General features: G+C 37.0%; 1 protein-coding gene and 2 long non-coding RNA genes across 4 annotated transcripts; all 3 read right to left on the bottom strand.

The window, feature by feature from the left end:
* Window positions 1–1,000: 1,000 nt before the first annotated feature.
* Window positions 1,001–8,853, bottom strand: LOC103423267 (calcium-transporting ATPase 4, plasma membrane-type-like). 2 transcript variants are annotated; one of them, XM_070809956.1, is made up of 7 exons: window positions 7,734–8,853; window positions 5,199–5,253; window positions 3,140–5,097; window positions 2,896–3,054; window positions 2,428–2,599; window positions 2,030–2,328; window positions 1,001–1,902 (listed from the first exon to the last, which is right to left on the bottom strand). In XM_070809956.1, the coding sequence occupies exons 1-7, from the start codon at window positions 7,902–7,904 to the stop codon at window positions 1,753–1,755; spliced, it is 2,964 nt and encodes a 987-aa protein (XP_070666057.1). In that variant the 5' UTR covers window positions 7,905–8,853; the 3' UTR covers window positions 1,001–1,752. The 2 variants fall into 2 exon arrangements, with proteins under 2 accessions (XP_070666057.1, XP_028946437.1); XM_029090604.2 differs by having other exon boundaries at window positions 1,001–1,768.
* Window positions 8,854–15,181: 6,328 nt separating this feature from the next.
* On the bottom strand, window positions 15,182–17,083 carry LOC139190143 (uncharacterized). The gene is made up of 5 exons (XR_011574184.1): window positions 16,950–17,083; window positions 16,737–16,850; window positions 16,397–16,463; window positions 15,512–15,579; window positions 15,182–15,317 (listed from the first exon to the last, which is right to left on the bottom strand). It is a non-coding gene; the product is annotated as an uncharacterized lncRNA (long non-coding RNA).
* A 5,232-nt stretch (window positions 17,084–22,315) lies between these two features.
* On the bottom strand, window positions 22,316–24,281 carry LOC139190160 (uncharacterized). The gene is made up of 4 exons (XR_011574206.1): window positions 23,795–24,281; window positions 23,582–23,695; window positions 23,243–23,309; window positions 22,316–22,400 (listed from the first exon to the last, which is right to left on the bottom strand). It is a non-coding gene; the product is annotated as an uncharacterized lncRNA (long non-coding RNA).
* Between the last annotated feature and the right edge of the window lie 1,821 nt (window positions 24,282–26,102).

Genomic DNA, 26,102 nt, shown 5'->3' with positions numbered 1-26,102 from the left:
TCGAAAAGAATGCAAACATTCATCTTAGAAGCTACTCCACAATTCACACGTTCGCAAAAAATCCGCTAAAGTAGAATTGAATTTTATTGTAGAAAAACACTGACTACCCCAAACCTGGCAATCAAAACCTAAAATCCAACTTGTAGTGTGATTGTACACCCGTAAAGTGTCAACTCTATTGGGAATAGGATCAAAACATTGATTAAACTGCTGCCAGTTGAAGCTAGTTACGACTGTAAGCTCGTAGTGTAAAAGGCCAGTCAAATGGCAACTCTGTCTGCACATAATCATAAGCCTTAAATGCAGTACAAACACATTTCGAATGCAGCCGAATCAATTTTTTGTAGGTGAAACAACATGTTTATTTATTTTTGGCTCGTTCTTGGACTCGTATAATTTGTTTTATGGTAATTATGTTACAATCAGGTATTAGGCAATGCAAAAGGCGCAGTGGCTGTTGTTATCTCAATTCTTTTACTATCGGCATTGGCGGTTACATGATAACTGTTATGGGAGTCGTTGCCTATGGAGAAGCAAAACGGAGACTCAGATAAGCGATCCTTGACATTTACCAAATTCTTTGTTTTTGAAGGCTTAAGTATTTTGTTAGTGAGATTATGTGCACGTAGATTCGTAGCGAATAATGTTTTAGCAGAGAGAGAGAGAGAATTCATTGTGATGGTGTATTAGAGAAAGAAAGAGAATCCATTGTGGTGGTGTATTATTATGTATACAAGCAACTCCTTTTGTACCAGATTCTATCCTAATTATTCATAGAGCTAATGTATTTCCGGTCTCTCCGGTTCATTCCAAGTAAAACTCTTCGAACTGCGTTCGTTATTACCTCTTGTCGCTTGAAAGGTAAGTTTTTTTGAGTTTTGATGATTTCAAGTTACATGAAATTCAAAGCTTAGATCTCTCATTTACAAACGAAGAGGAATGCAGTCAAATAGGAAAGATTCACAAAACTATTCCAACACAATTCATTGTCTTATATGAACACAATTTCAATTTATAATCTTCACTGAAATACAAATGATACGCAGATAGATACTGCAACTGTAAGCACTATGGCGTCGCGTAAAACCTTCACACATGCGTTTAAGAACAGCATAAATTTCTCTTTCTAACCAACTATACCGAGGTTCAATCAGATAACCGAAAATTCTAAACAACGATTTCGAAGATCTCAAGCCTCGCAATGTGCTTCAAATTGCTTTGTGGGTGGGGAATTCGTAGAAGGAAAAATGCTACCAAATCTACTGACTGAACCAAACCTTTCTAGCTTTTTGAAAACAAAAACAAAATACCGAGCAGAGCTTTCACAGGACCGTCACTTTCAACAACACAAAAAACTCTGCAACTTAAAACGGCCTTTTGACTATCTCAGGGCGTACTAGTTTCAGTCAGTAGACGTCGTCTAGCCTTGGGAAGGAAAAAAGGGCGTCTGAAACGCTCCTATTCAAACTATGCCCTCTGGAGGACCGGAAGGAAGCGCTTCATATCCGTCATGGTGCTTAGTTGTCCTTTCAACAGGTATTAATTTGAGAACAACTGCAACAAGCATGCTAACTGCTCCAAGTAAAATGCTGAGTAACCATAGTTGCCAGCTTAGTGGCACAGTGCTAGCAAAAGCTCCCAAGAACTCTACTATGATAACCTGGAAGGCCGCTGTGCAAACCATGACGATTAGAAATACCCAACTGTCGAACATTCCACGGAATATGTTTATCTTCTCTATGTCACGACTGTTTATCTGATTGAACACCTGTTAGAACAAAAGAAAGCCAAGATCATACATGCGTGGGACTTGAGTATTACTAATACAAGCTTTTCAGCAGCATTCTTTCGATATCGGAAAACAAACACGAGGGGAGATAACAACCACAGGCCCAAAACCATCTGCGTAATTAGGAATAATAACATCAAAACTATAAGTTATATGCTGGTAAGTACTAAAGTTAACCATGTGGAAGATGCACGGCAGCACGGATGAAACTAGGGTACTGGTTAAACCAGTAATATGTACCTGGCAAAACACAAATGCGTTGAATATCACAGTGTTGAGAACCTCAGTTGCATCTGAACCAGTAAGTCCTAGTAGCTTCTCCCCAGAGAAATCGAGAACTCCAAGGACAGCCAGTTGATAGATACTCTGACCAATGATATTTCTCCACATAGCCTTGGTGATGAAGCTGGTACCCCTCCCAACTGGGGGCCTTTTCATAAGTCCATCATTTGGAGGCTCTGTTGCCAATGCCAAAGCACCAAGAGTGTCCATAATCATGTTCACCCAAAGCAGTTGCACCGCTGTAAGGGGAGCAGATCCTGAAAGAGAAGGGGGGGAATTTGTAATTATTCGTGTCAGTTCAGCTCCAAACAAATATAACGGCATTTCATATAAGAAAAATCTGCTGGACAACATACCTGAGACACATGCAGAAACAAAATTGATCATTAGAGCGACAACGTTAACTGTTAACTGGAACTGCACAAACTTTTGAATGTTTATGTACACTGAACGTCCCCATCTGGCCACGTTTACTATAGTTTTAAAATTGTCATCCAATATGATGACATCAGCATTTTCCTTGGCAACCTGTACACATATCCATGAATAATTTAGAATTGAAAACATTCAATTATCGAGCAATGGGACAGAAAATGGCAGTTAATCTTATGCACTTTTAGTATTCAGTAAAACCCATTAATAAATAGTGAAAACTATACAGTAAGAGGTAAAATAAGAGAGTTTTTCGAAAGGTAGGAGATTTTTAACTAGGCTCTCTGAATTACATGTTAATGGATGTGGAAATGGAAAGAGGAAAAAAAGAATTAATTAGAAGCAAAACATCACAGGATTGAAGGAAAAGGATCATGTGGCAGAATACAAACCTCTGTTCCAGCTATGCCCATAGCAAGTCCAATGTCTGACTCATGCAAAGCGGGAGCGTCGTTAGTCCCATCACCAGTCACTGCAACAACCTCACCAAATTCATCCCTCAAAGTTTTTACCAATGTGTGCTTATCCAACGGTAAAGACCGGGCCATTACCTGTATCAACACGGAACATTTAGAAAATTTGAAGCATCTTTTGATATATATTGAGGGTGAATTTTTCAAGCAATTGTTTACTAACCTGAATCTTCGGTATCACAGCTTTCATCCGCTCTAGAGACATGCTACGAAACTCAGGTCCTTCAATTGCTATACCACCCTCTGTGAGTATGCCACATTCTTTAGCAATGGCTTTGGCTGTATTTATATTGTCACCGGTGACCATACGTACAGTGATTCCAGCAGCTAAACAAGTCTGAACTGCCTCCCTGACCCCCGGGCGCACAGGATCCTTAATACCGACAACTGCTACCAATGTATAGCCATCATCTGGGATAACATTTTCGATAGAAGAGTCATCTATATCCTTAAAAGCTAAGCAGAGAGTTCTCAATGCTTCACAGGCAAGAGAATTTATGACATCCGTGATATAGTCTACCATTTCTTTGGAGAGATGAACAGATTCCCCATTAGAGTCAATGTACTTGTTACATATTCCCAGTACTAATTCTGATGCACCTTTGCAAAAAGCTCGTGTTCCACCATGAGGATAAGCTACAAGCACAGACATTTTCTTCCTGACAGAATTGAAAGGTTCGATCTTAAGAATCTTAACCTCTCTGCGCAGGGTATCAAAATCGCCACCTAAAAGTAAACCGAACTCTAATAGTGCTGACTCTGTTGGTGTTCCCAAAATGGAGGTCTTTCCATCATCCTTAATAACCTCAGAACTCGTATTTTGGAATATAACCTGCAAAAGGATGCTTGATGCTCCAGATATTTCTGATATCAATGTTTCTTTACTGTCATTTTCTTTTACATCTACAATTTTTTCACATATCCATACTTTGGTAACTACCATATGATTTGTAGTTAATGTTCCAGTTTTATCTGTGCAAATACAACTAGCAGAACCCATTGTCTCACATGCTGAGAGATGCCTTACAAGTGCCCTATCATTCATCAATTTTTTCATTGCAAAAGCAAGGCTCAGCGTCACTGCTAATGGTAATCCTTCGGGAACTGCAACAACAATTATAGTTACCGCAATAGCAAAGTAGTTCAAAAGGGTTACGGCGTCAGTTGAAGACCAATCAGTGATCTCGTTGTTAAGTCCTTTTGTCACCAAAAATCTTACTGTCAATACCAAAAATGTCAACACTGCAAAAGTCAAACCAATTTTACCAATAATTGTAGCGACTCCATTAAGCTTCACCTGCAGTGGGGTCTCATCTTCTCCTCCTTCACTCAGAGTTTCCATCAACTTTCCCCATTCAGTCCTCATACCAACTGTAGTCGCTAGCATTTTACCTGACCCATCCTGCACTTTAGTTCCGGAAAGAAGAAAAGGCTTCTCTTCAGATACATTCACCGGCTCACTCTCACCTGACAAGCTTGACTCATCAATCAGCAAACTGTACCCAGATATGAAAAGTCCATCAGCTGGAACTTGGTCCCCAATCGACAAATGCACAATATCTCCAACAACCAAGTCGTAAATGGAAACTTTTTGTCTTTTTCCATCCCTAGTGACCTGAACAAAAATCTTTTTCTTCTCCCTGTCCAAATCCTTGAATTGCAAAGACTGCTTGTAGTCACTAATGGCGGTAACCATAACCACTAGAATTATACTAATTAAAATTCCCAAACCATCGTACGTGCCTTTGGGCCAGCCTTCAGTGGCAACTCCAACTCCAAGTGAAACCACAGCACAGACCATAAGGATTATTAATGTTAAGTCCTGTAGTGCTTCCCATACAAACACCCAAAAAGTTCGGGGAGCTTTCTCCTTGTAACGGTTTAAGCCATAAACATTTTGTCTAATTGGTATGGTACTATCCTTGACACCTTCATCTACCGAGACATTGACTTTCCTTAAAATCCCATGAATTCCACCATGGCTTTCCAAGGCCTTAATATCATGGGCACGTGTAATAGATGCAAGTTCATCTGGGTGAATGCTGAAACCTGCTATTCTGGCATCTTCTGACAGCTTGAGTTCATCCTGACCAAGCTTTTCAATAGATCCACGATCACCAGCTTCACAACATCACCAAACAAAGAGAGAAAAAGGATTCAATATATGAGGTCAGCAAACACACAATGAAATTTCAGTTGAGCTATAAATTTAAAGACGATACCATCAATGAAATGCAGTGCTGCTTTTTGAACATAAAGAGCAACTCGAATCTTTTCCTGGTAAATCAAATAAGAATAACAAAGTCAAAAAAAGTAATGATAACCATGTCATACAGACCTATAGTTGCAGGAACAATTAAAAGGTGAAAAAACTTCAACTGACAATAATAGTAACCGGCGGCTGGATTACCTACATAGATACATGAATACATATCTTAAAAAATACATAGCTTATAGCTACATGTGTGTGTCTGCAGTTCTACACACATCATATGCAGTTATTTTTCTCATATAGTCGTTAAATAAAATCTTTAATGAAGTCACATTATCAGTTGTGAAATCAGATATGGCTACTATCAATGCAACTCAGCTGTCTATACATGAGAAACATGGCCTCCTTCAAGGAACTTAAGAGAATACAAACATTGACAGAAGTTTTAACAAAAAATTGATATCACCAAACGGAGATCAACTGTTGAGAAGTAGAACTTGAAACTAAGCTAATATAATTTTACACCAAACCTAGCAATACATTAGTAAATAAGAGTAAATTGGTTTGCCGTTGCTACTAACAAATCCATAAGAAATGACTTATTATTCTATAAGGATTCCTACAAAACGTATTAGAAATGAAAAAAATAAATCATTTCTTTCTATATTACTTGTTAGATGGATGTCATGTCAAAATAATCCATGTTGGCGGGTAATGTCATATACAGGTTTCGTGTCAAGTAATATTCAACCCTAATATGTTAATTTCATGTTGGTTTCAAGTATTGTTAAGAACTGTCACCCTTAGACGTATTAAACATGTCCCCTCTCTCCCCCACTCCCGCATTCTCTCTCACTCTCCTCTTTCATTCAATTTTAAAAACAAGAATAAAAAATTTCGCATATGCTAGTTAAATAGTAGTTAGATGACGAAATCTATCGCATAACGTTAATCTATTTTCAAAATATGGTCCATCATCTACTTACGAGATAAAAACATAAACAAAACTTATCCTAATATTTCGGGTGTCCAGGTGGGGTGAATGAGGTAGGAAAAGGAGCCCATGATAACCCCATTTGTTGGCCTGACCCTTTCCAAGGATTTAAAAAAGGGGGTCAAGTCAATCTTATTTAATAGCCACCATCCACTACTTTCGTGGTAAATCCAACATTTTTAATTGCCCCTACCCTAAGTCATTGTTTTCAATTTAGTCCATTTGGTCCCACACGAAATTTCCCAGAAATTTTCTGCGTTGTCGTTATTGGAAGATGGAGTCAGAAAGTCGCATTATTATATTCGTACCCACTAACTGCTAGCTGAAATTAGGACCAACGTAGCTATCTATATTCTATAGTATAACAATTTTGTTTTAAACCAAAAAGGAACAGAAAACCCCTTTTATTTTTTTAACGTTTCTGACCAGCAAGTTTGCAAATTCCATGTTAAGCAAGCAACTAGAAATTAGCCTATATTTCCTATCAAAATACCTGAAAGTTTGTCCATTTTAAAGCGCTAATAATAAATCTATGGCCGTTGATAAATTAGAGAATACGGTTAAAGAGAAAAGTCAATAAAACAAAGGCCGACCAAATAGACCAAATGAAAAGCAGTTGTCAACAGCAAATGGGACCAAAGTGGCCGGCCTAGCAAAATCCGCAGCAAATTTTGCCTCTCTCAACGTTTCTTCAAGGACTTTGGACAATAAAAAATGTTTATTCAAAGATTGTAGGTTTTTTATAAGAAAATTATTATTAACATTTCAAAAACCTCATTTTACAGCTTTATAAGTGTAATTTTTTTACTAATTATAAAAAATTTAAAGTAAAAAAAAATAAGATTTTTAAAGTACCAATAACAATTATCTTTCCTAAAGTTTGAATCTTCTGAATGCAGGCTGATCTCTTTTTAAATTAGAAATCACCGCCTACACACTCAGACGAGCGTGGGACCACGAACGCGTAGCGCACTGTTCGCCGATACTCTCAATTGTTACAAAATTGATCAATCATGTGATGAAGAAATCACTAGCTCCCAAAAATACAAAATTGATCAAGCATGTGCTAATTTTTTGTGCATATCCAAAATTTGGGAGAATACTTTTGTTTCAAGAATATAGGCGAAATTTTTTGAAGTGTACCGAAAATACAAACCGGACGACGAAGATTTGGGGGCAAAAAAAACAAAGAAATTTAAACTCGTTTTTTTTTTTTTCGCCCTAAATTCAAATACTATTTTAAATCTCACCCACGATTCAGTACAACGATGACGATTGAATTAAGAATGTAAGACTAGCGATTAGTGAAGTTTTATCAGTCTTAATTAGCAGTACTGATCCTCCAACTGGCTTCAAAGGGAAGAAAAAGTAAACAGGAATCAAGAATAAATCAAGCAAAAGCATAATGCTGAAAATCATTTCAGTTTCTTTCATTTTCCGAGCATGTTTTCTCGGCAGCCAAACAATCAAGAAAGCAAAACGCCTCAAAATACCAGGTTACCGGTTCTAGATATTAAAACGGTGCAGTTTTGATTTGAGAGAGAGAGAGACCTGGATTTGAAGCTTCTTCTTTTCGGCCTCGGAGCGCTTGGCGAGATCGGCGACGAATCGAAACCTTCTGCGAGGGTTTTTGACGAGCGCGACGGCGCTTCTCCATCTCCTTATAGCCTCCTCCGATGGATTCTTGTTCTCCACCTCGAAGTCCTTCAAGAACTTCTCCATTTCCACACGTTAATCTCTCTTCTTTTTCTCACACCAGCTACATCTACTTAGAGAAAGAGAGCGAAGAGCAAAAGCGTGGATAGGACTGAGGACGAAGATTCCATACATGTATGCGCAAAAGATATGTGCTGCTGCCTCCAATTAGTAGAGGACACGTGTTATAGGCATATTATTCAACGGGAAAATATTTTGCTTTTCACATTATGGCCTGAAAAGTGAAAAGTTGTAAAACTTTTTCACAATCACATGGTTGACTTTCTAGGCGGACGCCCGACGGTACTATATTACATACGGAGTCTTTATTGGCAACCAATTTTGAAGTAAATTCAACCAACAAGTGTTTCTCTTCAAAAATTCAAATAAAAACCAACAAATTTTTCTCATGCTAAATTCCAAATATATCCCTGCAAATAAAATAATAACAAAATTAAGTAAATAAAAATTAGGTTTTTTAGCTAAAATGATCCATGAGTTCGGTATAACATTTTAGTTTGATCCTAATATTTAAAAGGGAAAATTAGATTCATATCTTTCTTTTTGTTACTCCATTGATTAAAATCCTATTCATTTTGAATTTTTAATCAAGGTCATTGGGTATTAATAACATCATTAATTATTTGAATAATAAAATATTTTTATTTTTAAATATATTCCTTTAGTGTTAAAAATGTTACAATTGGTATATTTATATTTATGGCTAAATTTTTTAGTATATATATTTATTTTTAGTTTGTACCTATTTTTAATTTGCAAATATTTTTTAATTTGTACCAATTTTCTTTTCTTTTTTAATTTGTACCCATATATTAGTTTCTTTTTGTGCCCATATTTTTTAAAGTTTTATTTGTGTTTGTACCCATGTGTATATCGTCACGTGACATTGTATATTTAATCAATGATAGAAAAATTACATATGGTATATTTATGTTTTATGCCTAAACTTTGTATCATATATTTATATTTTTAGTTTGTACCCACTTTTAATTTGCAACAATTTTTTTTTAATTTGTAGTATTTTCTTTTTAGTTTTATTTTGTACCCATGTATTAATTTCTTTTAGCGCCTATATTTTTAAAAATTCATTTGTACTCATAATTTTTAATCTTTTATATGTACCCTAATTTATTTATAATGTACCCATTCTTCTTTATTAATGTACAACTTTGTTATATGTGAAATGTACCCATTTTTTTTGTAAAATGTACCATTTTTTAACACTATGGATACATTCTTTTGCCATTTATTATTTCTTATTTTTACATAGTTTTTATCCATTTATTCAATCAAAATGTTTGAATTTTTTTTATTGTAACCGTTTCTAATAATATTATAATGAGGGATTTTAAATTTATAGGATTATAAATCTCATAAAATATCAAACAATTAATGTCAAAACTATAAAACTATAAATATTAATAGTAATATAATGAGGTGTACAAAGTCAAGGGACTTTGATCAAACTTTGAATATTATTAAGGTTTTAATAAAAAAATGTTAAGAATTATGAATCACATCCAAAATATCCTCTTTTTTTTCATCTCTTTGTAGAGTCCAATTATTGAGGCAACCAATCAAATACTTAAAACACCCAACATTTATTATATATTGCATCACCTTTATTGAAGAATTATAAAAATAAATTTGACAGCTGCTGTCAAATTCTATGTGACAGTTTTGACATCACTTTTAGAGATGCTCAATAAAAAGAAATTATTAAAAAATAGACAAATTAAAAAGGTACACCTTTCTTTGTAGTTTAATATTTTTATAGTGTAATTTGTACCACGTTTGTCTTAAGTAGGGAAGTGTCCTACACTTTAGCAAAAGAACTTTGGAAAGAGGGGCGGAATGCCGTTAACCTAAAGTACGAAATGATACATGATTAAAAAATGATAGGGAAAGGCACCTCAATCTCCCTATCCAAAGTTTGGACAAACATTAATGAGATAAGAAATTTTCTTGTAACACATTATCAAATGTTGGGAATTGGATGAAAGCATCCTATTCCATCCCCATACACACTTTTAATGCCTGGTTTGGCCCACTTTCTACTATCTTTTGAGCTGCTGCTCCTCCACCTGGCCATTTTCTTTTATACAATAATATATTTATATTAAATTTGAAAAATAAGAGTTCGTTTGAAAATGCTCTTAAAATAATTAAAAGTGTTTTTTGTGAAAATATTTTGGGAACCCGTTCTTAGTAAAAATGCAAGTAAATCCTGGAAAATCATTTTAAATTGTTTCCTCGAACAAGCACATAACTAGTGCTTCTTGCATAAATGACTAAAAACAATTTCAATCATTTTAAAGGCACTTCCAAATGAGTTCTAAATTGGTAACGAACTCATCATCTACAAGATTTGAACAAAAAACTCTCACTTACAAATAAAGAAAAATAGCATTACACTAAGTGACAACATTCCTAAACTAGAAGAAAGTTTGTATCCTAAATTTGTAAACTAAATTTTGTAAACTTTTTTTTTTGTTGGACTAGATTTTGTAAACTAAATGACATGAAAGTTGATGATTCAATTATTACTTAAGTGTTAATTAAATTAACGTGCTTATTTCTTATTGGTGACACATCATTTAGTTTTCAAATTTAGTTTAAAAATTTAGTCTCCCTAGCATTACCCAACGTTTATTAGACTATCTTGAGGGGATGACATTTGGAAGGCAAAACTAATGAGCTACTCCTAAATTTTTTGCAATTCATGTCTCTATATGTAAATGAGAGGAGCTTGTTCCTTATGATTGAGAAGGAGTTCCTCCTCAATTCACTTTAAGGCTTTTTTTTTTTTTGCAATGCTCTCTGAAACTGAAACTTAATTTCATTTCCTTCGTGGAACAAAAGTATTGCCACTTTATACTCTTGAACTCAATTTGTGTTCCACTTTTTAGCGGTGTTCTGTCTATTCCATCAAATTTGTTGACGCGCGTCCATATGGCAAAAATGAGATGGGTATATCTGTCAAATTCTATTGTAATTTATTAATTTTAAAAAAAATGAATGAGTGATGTTATTCCCACCTCGATGTCTTATCTTCCTACCCACCTTTGAATGAATTTTCTAATTTCAAATGACTGATATGGACATTAATTATCTTCTTTTGTGTTATTTATTTTATAACAAACGGTTGGGCATGATAACTCCCACGCTCCGTCTAAAGACGATTTGTTTACCTTAAACCGCAACTCATCTTTCCATCTCCTTTCCTTCAAAGAAAGCAACAACAACAACAAAAAAATAATAATAATGGACTCATAAGATAACTATTTCATTGAAGAGATAAAAGTTGACGCTTCTATGGAAGAGGTTGAAGACTATATTTCTATTGAAGAGGTAGAATAATAATTTTGGGTGTTGGTCATTTGAATTTGCCGCATTGTACATTTGAATTTGTCGCTGTCGAAGTTTTTCTTTTAAATTTGGATACCTTTGTGGTTTTCCATTTGGATTTGCATACCTTGGTGGCTTTGAATTTATATTTGATTTTGCCTACTATAACGATTAGTATTAGTACATATTTTTGCCATCAAACTTTTTAATTTGAATTCGCATACTTATGTTCCTGTACGGTATTTGTATTGTACCATACTGTTTCGGTACTGTACTGGTATTCAAAACCAGTATTGGTGGTATACCATACCTACCAACTTTAATTCTTATTCTAAATCTTATTAATATATATATATATATATATATATATTGTTTGTACCATACTTGACCAATCCCGAAACTACTGAGCACCGGTCAACGTTATACCATCAAAGACCTAGAAGAGCTTCCCTTCAACCAGAAGGCCAATCACAATGCGACACGTGTCGACATCAGAAGCCAATCACAGCTCGACATGTGTCAACATCAGAAGCCAATCACAACACGACACGTGTCAATGTTAGAACAAAACTAGAAACTCTCCTCTATAAATAGGGATCATTCTCCCACAATAATCTCTAATGTCATTTTGTACTAAACTATTCACTAGAACTCACAAAATGAGAGCTTGAACCTATGTATTTGTGTAAACCCTTCACAATTAATGAGAACTCCTCTACTCCGTGGACATAGCCGATCTGGGTGAACCACGTACATCTTGTGTTTGCTTCCCTGTCCTTATTCATTTACGTACTTATCTTCACTAGTGATCGAAGCAACCAAGCGAAGGTCACAAACCTGACACTTTCTGTTGTACCAAAGTCCTCGCTGATTTTGTGCATCAACATTTGGCGCCGTCTGTGGGAAAGACACTTACTCCCACTCTCTTCAGCTTTGTTAAGCTGGTTTCCACCGCTCGTACACTTTCTTTTGGCCAAACATCTCTCTCCAACATGGGGAGCGAAAGAAGCCATAGCACACAGAATGACACCCCCATTGGACCTAGTATGAAGCAACGAAAGCAGGAAGGAAATAGAGTTACTCTTCAAGCTAAAGTCGATGAGTTAGAAACTCAGAACAACAAGATAGTGATGAAGAACGAGGTCCTCCAGGAGCAGTATAAAAAACTTTTCGAGATGCTTCACGAGGCTAGGCATGCTCAAGCACACAAGCTCGTCGCCCCTGCTGAGGTCAACAATCATCTGAATGCCCCCTAACACGGAGGGTCACCGATATCCAACATGGATATCCCTGATAGGGATCGTGCTACACATCAATGTGATAATCAACATGAGACTTCTCTCAATCCAGTTGCTTCAACCCGAAGCAGAAGGAGTAGAGGAAAACACCTCCTCACAGAAGGAGTGGAAGGATCAAAAGCCGTTTATCGCGATTGTCGAGACTTCCTAAAGCAACGTCGAGAGAATCCCATCGACATAAGCTCAAAGATCAATGACCCAAGAGTTTCTGAAAGACTCGGTCCTCTCCCACGACCCAGGCCAGCAGTTAATCTAGGGAATGGGCAACAAGTCCCAGAAGAACATGAAGGTACAGGGGACTCGGAAATGTTCCGACATACTCACTCTAGGAGTCAGTGTGACGAGTCCAAGGAAAAATCATGCTATCTTGATCCAACTTTCCTACTTCCAAGAGGCAATGGGGACTTACGGAAGAAAACTTCAGTGGTGCACGACTCCACTCAGGACCCCCTTGTCCTACAACTCCTGAAGGAAGTAAACAAGTTGAAGGCTGAACGTCAAGCCGAGATACCTGACTGGAACCAACCCAGGCCTTAAATGTTCGCATATGCTAGTTAAATAGTAGTTAGATGACAAAATCTATCGCATAACGTTAATCTATTTTCAAAATATGGTCCATCATCCACTTACGAGATGAAAACATAAACAAAACTTATCCTAATATTTCGGGTGTCCAGGTGGGGTGAATGAGGTAGGAAAAGGAGCCCATGATAACCCCATTTGTTGGCCTGACCCTTTCCAAGGATTTAAAAAAGGGAGTCAAGTCAATCTTATTTAACAGCCACCATCCACTACTTTCGTGGTAAATCCAACATTTTTAATTGCCCCTACCCTAAGTCATTGTTTTCAATTTAGTCCATTTGGTCCCACACGAAATTTCCCAGAAATTTCCTGCGTTGTCGTTATTGGAAGATGGAGTCAGAAAGTCGCATTATTATATTCGTACCCACTAACTGCTAGCTGAAATTAGGACCAACGTAGCTATCTATATTCTATAGTATAACAATTTTGTTTTAAACCAAAAAGGAACAGAAAACCCCTTTTATTTTTTTAACGTTTCTGACCAGCAAGTTTGCAAATTCCATGTTAAGCAAGCAACTAGAAATTAGCCTATATTTCCTATCAAAAAATCTGAAAGTTTGTCGATTTTGAAGCTCTAATAATAAATCTATGGCCGTTGATAAATTAGAGAATACGGTTAAACAAAAAAGTCAATAAAACAAAGACCGACCAAATAGACCAAATGAAAAGCAGTTGTCAACAGAAAATGGGACCAAAGTGGCCGGCCTAGCAAAACACGGCATCCGCAGCAAATTTCGCCTCTCTCAACGTTTCTTCAAGGACTTTGGACAATAAAAAATGTTTATTCAAAGATTATAAGTTTTTTTATAAGAAAATTGTTATTAACATTTCAAAAATCTCATTTTACACCTTTATAAGTGTAATTTTCTTACTAATTATAAAAAATTTAAAGTAAAAAAAAATAAAATTTTTAAAATACCAATAACAATTATCTTTCCTAAAGTTTGAATCTTCTGAATGCAGGCTGATCTCTTTTTAAATTAGAAATCACCGCCTACACACTCAGACGAGCGTGGGACCACGAACGCGTAACGCATTGTTCGCCGATACTCTCAATTGTTACAAAATTGATCAATCACGTGATGAAGAAATCACTAGCTCCCAAAAACACAAAATTGATCAAGCATGTGCTAATTTTTTGTGTATATCCAAAATTTAGGAGAATACTTTTGTTTCAAGAATATAGGCGAAATTTTTTGAAGTGTACCGAAAATACAAACCGGACGACGAAGATTTGGGGGCAAAAAAAACAAAGAAATTTAAACTCGTCTTTTTTTTTTTTCGCCCTAAATTCAAATACTATTTTAAATCTCACCCACGATTCAGTACAACGATGACGATTGAATTAAGAATGTAAGACTAGCGATTAGTGAAGTTTTATCAGTCTTAATTAGCAGTACTGATCCTCCAACTGGCTTCAAAGGGAAGAAAAAGTAAACAGGAATCAAGAATAAATCAAGCAAAAGCATAATGCTGAAAATCATTTCAGTTTCTTTCATTTTCCGAGCATGTTTTCTCGGCAGCCAAACAATCAAGAAAGCAAAACGCCTCAAAATACCAGGTTACCGGTTCTAGATATTAAAACGGTGCAGTTTTGATTTGAGAGAGAGAGAGACCTGGATTTGAAGCTTCTTCTTTTCGGCCTCGGAGCGCTTGGCGAGATCGGCGACGAATCGAAACCTTCTGCGAGGGTTTTTGACGAGCGCGACGGCGCTTCTCCATCTCCTTATAGCCTCCTCCGATGGATTCTTGTTCTCCACCTCGAAGTCCTTCAAGAACTTCTCCATTTCCACACGTTAATCTCTCTTCTTTTTCTCACACCAGCTACATCTACTTAGAGAAAGAGAGCGAAGAGCAAAAGCGTGGATAGGACTGAGGACGAAGATTCCATACATGTATGCGCAAAAGATATGTGCTGCTGCCTCCAATTAGTAGAGGACACGTGTTATAGGCATATTATTCAACGGGAAAATATTTTGCTTTTCACATTATGGCCTGAAAAGTGAAAAGTTGTAAAACTTTTTCACAATCACATGGTTGACTTTCTAGGCGGACGCCCGACGGTACTATATTACATACGGAGTCTTTATTGGCAACCAATTTTGAAGTAAATTCAACCAACAAGTGTTTCTCTTCAAAAATTCAAATAAAAACCAACAAATTTTTCTCATGCTAAATTCCAAATATATCCCTGCAAATAAAATAATAACAAAATTAAGTAAATAAAAATTAGGTTTTTTAGCTAGAATGATCCATGAGTTCTGACACACCCCGTCCTGAAGGAGGGTATGCTGGCCGTCGCGTGAGAGTGACGTAACCATTTACACGGTTCAGAAGCTTTAAAGACATAAATACTAAGGTATAATACCCGAAAGTGAAACCTACGTTTGTGAAATTCTGTCAGAACACCGTTGGATTCCTCGTGGCCACCAAAGCTCTGCTTTGTCTCGAACCTGGAGGGGCGAAAAACAAAGTTGAGTGGGTCAGTAAAACCAATCTTTTCAAGACAAAACATTTATATAAACGTTGTAACCCCTCTCCGTAAAACCTGTACTTTCCCAGAAAAATAGCATATGTACAAATATACTTTCATAAATCTCAAAACTCATTTCTTTAACACTTTTCGGAAAAAAATATGCCATGCCATGCCAAACTATAATATGAATGCATCAATATAAATCAGGTGAAAAATAAATCAACTGGAGACCATACAATGGTCCTGTACGGCTGAAACTATAGCTCAAAATCTCATCCAGCCGGAGTCACCAACTGTGACCTGTACGGCCCTGCCGGAGTCACCAACTGTGACATGTACAGCGCTACACTGCACATAAGTCGGAACTACCTAAAGTAGTCTGTACGACTATAATGGTGTAATAATACGCTCTAGTGCTTCTCTCATCAATCATCTGTGCACATAATCTAAGGTCACCCACCAGTCGGAACCCCTCTAATGGTCTGTACGACTGGCATGTCGGAACCACCTCTAGTGGTCTGTACGACATCCACCTACTTGGATCCAAGGCGAGCGTGCGGTGTGGTGAATAATATAAGCACTAACACCTAGGGTGCAGGTTATGAGCCTCCAATGCAATTCACATAAAATAAATCGTCTGAATAATGTAAAGACTCACATATATATGCATCAATTATCAATTTAAATATCTCAACAATTGCATGCATGGCAATTAAAATCATATTTTCATATAAACGCATTTTATGGGAAAACAGTAGTATATAGGTAATACGAAAACAAAACTGCCTACACACAGATATGTCGAAGGGTCGTAGCCCCCGAGCCTCCCTTAACTTTGCTCATCGTCTGCATAAGCCTCGCCTATATGAGAAGTAACCGAAATAACGTTATTTAAGCACATAATCAAAACCTTGGAAATAACTTCTCATACGTTGCTCAATTTGGGTATATGAATATACCACAGTGATCTACTCAACCTCACGAACAACCCCATAATTTTAGAAAAATTTTCCGACCACCTACGCGCCGCCACGCGCCGGCGAGTGCACGGCAAGACGTGCGGCCACGCGCGAGGAACCCTAACGGTAACAATAACGGCAGTTAGGGAATATTCCGTTAAAAATCAGCATATACCGTTTAATATAACTGACGCCGTTAGCATATTATGTCAGACTTGACGGAATATACTCCTCCTTCTTCCTTGGTTCGCCGGAGACCGTCGCCGATGCCGCTGCAACTCGCCGGTTTCTGGAAATTTTCCAGGCTTCGTATTTCAGTCAATTTTTAACCATTTTTCATGAAATCTTCACCAAAATGAAGCTTACAACATAAGAAACAAAACTTTACCAAGATTTGGACCTAAAACCTTCGAGAATTTGCCAGAGATCCTTCGATAATTTCGGCCAAACTGTGATGCTTCGATCTCGGTCTCCAGACGTCTAAATCACCTCATTCTTCCTCTCCGAGCTTCGTGGAGAGGTCCTTAAGCTTTCTATGAGCTCCAAATACCTTGAAACCTTTAATTCCACGAGCACATGAACAGTACCAAATATTGGGTTCTCTGGTTCTACACAATCCCGACGTCCAAACTTCGTGAAAATGGTACTCCGAGCATCATGAGGGTGATCTAAAGCTTCCCATAAGCTCAGAATCAACTGAAACCCCCACGATCACAAGAGTATAAACAGTGCCTTCTTCGGGGTGCCTGGGTTCTCGGGTTTTCAACGGTTTCACGTCCAACAATTGGTATGGTTGAGTTCGCGATGACGAGAGGAAGGAGATGGTACTAATCACAAGCTTGATCTGTGCATAAATGGGTTGGTTTGAGGTTCGTCCGTACGTTTGTACGGACGTTGCAGAAAATCGAAAGGGAGATGAGAGAGAAAAGGTCAACGGGTGGGTGAATGTGTGGTCCGTGCGTGATCCAGCCAACCAAGGCAAAACAACAACAAAAATAATTCAAGTCTAAGTCCCTAATTGGTTCCAAAATATTAGGGACTTAACCTATTTGTCCACATTCACAACTTAAGCCATACAACGCCACAACAAAATTCATTAACCCAAGGGCAAAATCGTCTTTTCACGCCATTAGAAAATAAAATATTCCAATATTTTAGGACGGGCTGTTACAATCTACCCACCTTATAAAATTTCGTCCTCGAAATTTCATACGATCATAATCCACCAATAAACATAAGACAAACTGATATACATCTCTCTCATCCAATTCTCTGTCTCCCATGCAGTTTCTTCCACTGAATGGTTTCTTCACAAAACGTTTACTAAGTACGCTATCTTAGTTCTCAGAACTTTCTTTTTTCCAACCCAAGATCGTCACTGGTTCCTCAACATAAGTCAAATTCGATTAATCTCCAAAGGTTGAACTGGAATCCCATACGACGGATATGCTACATAGTGACGAAACATCAAAACAAAAATACATTAGGCACCTTAGCCAATTCTGAAGACAACTCAAACCTGTATGCAACTTCATCGATTCCTTCAGTGATAAAAAACGGTCTGATGTAACTAGCACTTAGCTTGTCTTTCTTCCAAACCTTACTATCTCTTTCCTTGGTGAAAGTTTCAAAAATATCAAATCATTAACCATGCATACTCGAACAATAGCATGTCAGTCGGTTAGGCTTAAGTACTTGAGCGTTCTGAGTAGTCTCCTCTACTATTGTACCTTTCGCGGTCGAATCTTTTTCTCCCCAGAAACATTCCGTCCACAAGTTAACAAAAATCGATACACATGACACTGTTTTCATGGGCCTAATGGTGCTACTTTCGGAAAACTGACGTAACCAACACACTTAAAAGCTCCGCAGCTCCGTAAGTCCAAATCTATTTCCATAAACAAATAAGTAATTGTTGCACTGTCTGGAAAGGTTGCTACTCTTCACTGGCGTAACATGCGCTGACTTGGTAAACCGACCATCTATAGCCTCAAATTTAATCATGACCATCTCGTGTACGAGGAAGCTTGTACACATAATCTAAAGTAATATTGTTTCCACTTCCACTGCGAAACAGAAAATAGCTGTCTCAATCCAAAGGTTTCTTTCTTTTTGCTTCAATCTGCTGACCAATAATACACAAACTTACATACTCCGTAATTTTTCTTTTCATGCCCGGCCAATAGAAAAATTGTCGAATGGTATGATACATTTTAATACTTTCAGGATGCGTTGCATAAGCTGAATAGTGCTCTTTGTCCAAAATTGCTTTCTTTGATTCCACGTCATTAGGCACATACGTCTTGTTTTCTTGCATAAACATGTCATCCGATTCTCGAATTCTGAAATCTTTCTTTTTCCCGTTATTCCTTGCTTTAAATTGAATTTCTTCGTCAAACGCTTGAGTCTCGAGTACGATTTACCAAAAAAGCCTAACTTGAAAATTAGCAAGTACGGCTTATTCCCGATCTTCCATTCTCAACTTTATTCCAGTAGGTCTCAAATCCACAAGAAGATGAACATGGCAAACATACCAGGCATTAATCCTCACTGCAGTCTTCTTATCAAGTGCATCAGCTATAAAAATTTCACGATCACCCTGGTCATGCAATCATAAACACTAAGCAACTCAATCCACCTTCGTTGTCTAAGATTAAAATCCCTCTGTGTAAACAGATACTAAAGACTCTTATAATCCATAACAATCTTGTATTTCTCACCATAGCGGTAATGTCTCCATAACTTCAAAGTAAGGATGATAGTGCAAATTCTAACTTATGAGTAGAGTAAATTATCTCATGAGGTTTCAATTTGTCGCGGAGCATAGGCAATTACCCTAACACTTTTGCCTTAACACATCCAATACCATTCAAAGAAGCATCATTAAAGACCTCATAATTACCGTTAACGTCTTGAAGTGCTAAAACATACGCATGAGTGAGGAAATACTGCAACTATTGGAAACTTTACTCACAATTTCCTTCCCACTCACACATAACCTCTTTCCTTATCAAACTCGTCAATGGCAAGGTAATAACTGAAAAACCCTCAACAAACCATCTATAACACCCTACTAAGCCAAGAAAATTTCAAACTTCAGCCACGGTTCACGGTTGTTCCAATTTCTCCAATTCTGCTACATTTTAAGATTTCAATTGAGTACCTTAAGCAGATATAACATAACTCAGAAATGCTACATGACTCACCCAACATTAGCATTTGCTAAACTTAGCATACATCGACGTTCCTTCAATCTTTGTAATACCAATTTAAGATGTCCGATATGTTCTGATCAAGTCTTAACAATCTCGTGAAAGCAGCAGGCGCATTCGTCAGTCCGAATAGCATCACTAAAACTCATAATGACCATAACGAGTCCTGAAAACAATCTTAGGAACATCGTCACTCAATCTCCAATTGGTAATAACCAGACCTCAAATCCATCTTAGGAAATACGCAGGCACCTCCAAATCGATTGACAAATCATCCATGCGTGGCAATAGATAATCGTTCTCAAAATTTGCCCGATTCAGTTTCCTATAATTAATGTATAGTCTTAACGTTCATTTTCTTCCTCCTTACAAACAAAACTGGGGTCCTCCAAAGCAACAAACTATGTTGAATGGAACCTTTATCAATCAATTCTTGTAACTGAACTTGTTCAATTCCCTTAACTCAGAAGACATCAATCTATAATATAAGGTCCGTACCTGGAGACAAATTAATAATGAACTCCACATCTCCGCCTGATGGTAATCCAGGAAATTCCTCAGGGAAAACATCAAGAAAATGTCCAACCACCTTGACATCCTTCACACTACTCAGAGCAACATCTCTTAGTACTGCATGAGCTAAATATCCTTGGCAGCCTTTCGATAACAATCTATTTGCTCTCCCAGCAACTAACGACATGCCTCGCTCCACTTTGCATACCTACAAAAGTAAACTCCAGTCAATCAGATCAATGGAAAGTAACTAGTTTCTCGTAGCAATCTATGATGGCACGATTTAATGCTACTAATATGTGCCTAAAATCACATCCAAATCTCCAACGAAATAAGATTCACTGGCATAACTATATTTTCGACCATCACTGAACACTCTTAATAACACCAAACTCATGTAGGGTAACCTACCTGTTTACTTGCTTAACGGATCCAACGAATAAGTTATTAATATTACGGTCTGCAGCCCACAATATTAATAAATTATCGTTGTCTCGGTAAGTAAGCAACAATTCCAAAGGGTGCAACATTACCATCTTACTCCTCACAGGGAAAAATACATATTCACGCCTCGATCGTGCTCATTCGCTACTTTCCTTGGCAACATCATCCATAATAAGATACATATCAGCCGGAGTCAGCTAGAATGACCTGTACGGCTGATTCTCAAGCTCAACCATCCATGCTAGCGATTAAGTCGGAGTCACCTATAGTGACCTGTACAACTTACTCAACAACTATCCAAATAATATGTCAGCCGGATCCACCTCTTATGGCCTGTACAGCTGAACATATAACTCATCTATCCATGTACCCACGGTCAATCTGACCAAAACTACTAAGTCCGTAAACCTGCTGGATCGATACTGTGGTGTCAGGGAAAACTGCTGGTTAACAACTGATTCTAGGGGCAACACATAACTCTATGTTCCACCTGTCCACATGACACATTCATTGATTCCCACTCTCCAAGTGTCTAATATTGTTCCTGCTGTACAAAGGTACATTTCCCTTATTCAAATCACCTTGTCTCTGAGATCTGGGATCACCAATAAATCTATCACTTCACCTCTGACCAGTGGCATTAAAACCTCAGCTGGGAGAATTCGCTCTAGCTTCACTTATGGAACTCTGAATCTTTCGAGGTCCTTGATATGACGGATCATCATCTTTATCGTCTTTCTTCTAATTCCCATTTTTTTTCTTATTCCTCTTTACTCTAGCTGATCATATTCTCAGAATCCTCAATTTTCAACAACATCTCGTAAACTCTTGATAATCAGTACAATGGATAGTGGTCCCCAAAAATGCCACTTCTTCTTATTACCCAGCCTAAAACAACATAACAACTCAACCAAATTAGCAACAATATCCGAATGGAAACGAGGCAAGTCTGAAAACTTTCTATAATACTCATTTGTTGTCATCTTCCTTGTTTCACATTTGCAAACTCTTGCTTACTACCATCATAATATGTCGGAGGAATAAATCTTTTCTTTAACAATTCCTTAAACAATTCTCAATCGGTTGTTTCCTCCGGTGACAACGAATAATACTCCTGTTTCCACCAGGATACAAATTCATAACCCACAACCAGGTAGTCGTCTCGACCCACCTGTCAGAAGGAAGATTCCTTTAACTTGCATAATCCAAAACGTCTTTTCCAAGTGAGTAAGCCAACACTCTGCTCCCTCAGGTTCATAATTCCATAAAGTGATTCAAATTCAACTTATAACCAGTCTCAAAGGGTTTCTTAGATAATAGACTGAATCACAATAGCAATAGTTTCCCCTAAACTGCTAAATTAGGGAAACTAAGCTCATCTAAATGGCGTGGCTCCCTACGAGGTGGTATAGTTCTGACAGAAGACACTAGGGAATTCTCAAGATGTCCAGGATTGCAACCTAGGGCTCTGATACCAACTGACACACCTCGTCCCGAAGGAGGGTATGTTGGCCATCACGTGAGAGTGACGTAACCATTTACACGGTTCGGAAGCTTTAAAGACATAAATACTAATGTATAATACCCGAAAGTGAAACCTACGTTTTTGAAATTCTGTCAGAACACCGTTGGATTCCTCGTGGCCACCAAAGCTCTGCTCTGTCTCGAACCTGGAGGAGCGAAAAACAAAGTTGAGTGGGTCAGTAAAACCAATCTTTTCAAGACAAAACATTTCTCAAAACGTTGTAACCCCTCTCCGTAAAACTTGTACTTTCCCAGAAAAATAGCATATGTACAAATATACTTTCATAAATCTCAAAACTCATTTCTTTAACACTTTTCGGAAAAAAATATGCCATGCCATGCCAAACTATAATATGAATGCATCAATATAAATCAGGTGAAAAATAAATCAACCGGAGATCCTACAATGGTCCTGTACGGCTGAAACTATAGCTCAAAATCTCATCCAGCCGGAGTCACCAACTGTGACCTGTACTGCCCTGCCGGAGTCACCAACTGTGACCTATACGGCGCTACACTGCACATAAGTCGGAACTACCTAAAGTAGTCTGTACGACTATAATGGTGTAATAATACGCTCTAGTGCTTCTCTCATCAATCATTTGTGCACGTAATCTAAGGTCACCCACCAGTCGGAACCACTCTAATGGTCTGTACGACTGGCATGTCGGAACCACCTCTAGTGGTCTGTACGACATCCACCTACTTGGATCCAAGGCGAGCGTGCGGTGTGGTGAATAATATAAGCACTAACACCTAGGGTGCAGGTTATGAGCTTCCAATGCAATTCACATAAAATAAATCGTCTGAATAATGTAAAGACTCACCTGTGCGTCCACCGCGTCAATTCACATATATATGCATCAATTATCAATTTAAATATCTCAACAATTGCATGCATGGCAATTTAAATCATATTTTCATATAAACGTATTTTATGGGAAAACAGTAGTATATAGGTAATACGAAAACAAAACTGCCCACACACAGATATGTCGAAGGGTCGTAGCCCCCGAGCCTCCCTTAACTTTGCTCATCGTCCGCATAAGCCTCGCCTATATGAGAAGTAACCGAAATAACGTTATTTAAGCACATAATCAAAACCTTGGAAATAACTTCTCATACGTTGCTCAATTTGGGTATATGAATATACCACAGTGATTACTCAACCTCACGAACAACCCCATAATTTTAGAAAAATTTTCCGACCACCCACGCGCCGCCACGCGCCGGCGAGTGCACGGCAAGACGCGCCGCCACGCGCGAGGAACCCTAACGGTAACAGTAACGGCAGTTAGGGAATATTCCGTTAAAAATCAGAATATACCGTTTAATATAACTGACGCCGTTAGCATATTCCGTCAGACTTGACGGAGTATACTCCTCCTTCTTCCTTGGTTCGCCGGAGACCGTCGCCGGTGCCGCTGCAACTCGCCGGTTTCTGGAAATTTTCCAGGCTTCGTATTTCAGTCAATTCTTAACCATTTTTCATGAAATCTTCACCAAAATGAAGCTTACAACATAAGAAACAAAACTTTACCAAGATTTGGACCTAAAACCTTCGAGAATTTGCCAGAGATCCTTCGATAATTCCGGCCAAACCGTGATGCTTCGATCTCGGTCTCCAGACGTCTAAATCACCTCATTCTTCCTCTCCGAGCTTCGTGGAGAGGTCCTTAAGCTCCCTATGAGCTCCAAATACCTTGAAACCTTTAATTCCACGAGCACATGAACAGTACCAAATATTGGGTTCTTTGGTTCTACACAATCCCGACGTCCAAACTTCGTGAAAATGGTACTCCGAGCATCATGAGGGTGATCTAAAGCTTCCCATAAGCTCAGAATCAACTGAAACCCCCACGATCACAAGAGTATAAGCAGTGCCTTCTTCGGGGTGCCTGGGTTCTCGGGTTTTCAACGGTTTCACGTCCAACAATTGGTATGGTTGAGTTCGCGATGACGAGAGGAAGGAGATGGTACTAATCACAAGCTCGATCTGTGCATAAATGGGTTGGTTTGAGGTTCGTCCGTACGTTTGTACGGACGTTGCAGAAAATCGAAAGGGAGAGGAGAGAGAAAAGGTCAACGGGTGGGTGAATGTGTGGTCCGTGCGTGATCCAGCCAACCAAGGCAAAACAACAACAAAAATAATTCAAGTCTACGTCCCTAATTGGTTCCGAAATATTAGGGACTTAACCTATTTGTCCACATTCACAACTTAAGCCATACAACGCCACAACAAAATTCATTAACCCAAGGGCAAAATCGTCTTTTCACGCCATTAGAAAATAAAATATTCCAATATTTTGGGACGGGCTGTTACAAGTTCGGTATAACATTTTAGTTTTATCCTAATATTTAAAAGGGAAAATTAGATTCATATCTTTCTTTTTGTTACTCCATTGATTAAAATCCTATTCATTTTGAATTTTTGATCAAGGTCCTTGGGTATTAATAACATCATTAATTATTTAAATAATAAAATATTTTTATTTTTAAATATATTCCTTTAGTGTTAAAAATGTTACAATTGGTATATTTATATTTATGGCTAAATTTTTTAGTATATATATTTATTTTTAGTTTGTACCTATTTTTAATTTGCAAATATTTTTTAATTTGTACCAATTTTCTTTTCTTTTTTAATTTGTACCCATATATTAGTTTCTTTTTGTGCCCATATTTTTTAAAGTTTTATTTGTGTTTGTACCCATGTGTATATCGTCATGTGACATTGTATATTTAATCAATGATAGAAAAATTACATATGGTATATTTATGTTTTATGCCTAAACTTTGTATCATATATTTATATTTTTAGTTTGTACCCACTTTTAATTTGCAACTTTTTTTTTTAATTTGTAGTATTTTCTTTCTAGTTTTATTTTGTACCCATGTATTAATTTCTTTTAGCGCCTATATTTTTAAAAATTCATTTGTACTCATAATTTTTAATCTTTTATATGTACCCTAATTTATTTATAATGTATCCATTCTTCTTTATTAATGTACAATTTTGTTATATGTGAAATGTACCCTTTTTTTTTGTAAAATGTACCCTTTTTTTAACACTATGGATACATTCTTTTGCCATTTATTATTTCTTATTTTTACATAGTTTTTATCCATTTATTCAATCAAAATGTTTGAATTTTTTTATTGTAACCGTTTCTAATAATATTATAATGAGGGATTTTAAATTTATAGGATTATAAATCTCATAAAATATCAAACAATTAATGTCAAAACTATAAAACTATAAATATTAATAGTAATATAATGAGGTGTACAAAGTCAAGGGACTTTGATCAAACTTTGAATATTATTAAGGTTTTAATAAAAAAAATGTTAAGAATTAATAATCACATCCAAAATATCCTCTTTTTTTCATCTCTTTGTAGAGTCCAATTATTGACGCAACCAATCAAATACTTAAAACACCCAACATTTATTATATATTGCCTCACCTTTATTGAAGAATTATAAAAATAAATTTGACAGCTACTGTCAAATTCTATGTGACAGTTTTGACATCACTTTTAGAGATGCTCAATAAAAAGAAATTATTAAAAAATAGACAAATTAAAAAGGTACACCTTTCTTTGTAGTTTAATATTTTTATAGTGTAATTTGTACCACGTTTGTCTTAAGTAGGGAAGTGTCCTTACACTTTAGCAAAAGAACTTTGGAAAGAGGGGCGGAATGCCGTTAACCTAAAGTACGAAATGATACGTGATTAAAAAATGATAGGGAAAGGCACCTCAATGTCCCTATCCAAAGTTTGGACAAACATTAATGAGATAAGAAATTTTCTTGTAACACATTATCAAATGTTGGGAATTGGATGA

The sequence above is a fragment of the Malus domestica genome, chromosome 12 (genome assembly GCF_042453785.1).
Source record: "Malus domestica chromosome 12, GDT2T_hap1".
Lineage (NCBI taxonomy): Eukaryota > Viridiplantae > Streptophyta > Magnoliopsida > Rosales > Rosaceae > Malus > Malus domestica.
This window is presented reverse-complemented; position numbering and strand designations above follow the sequence as displayed.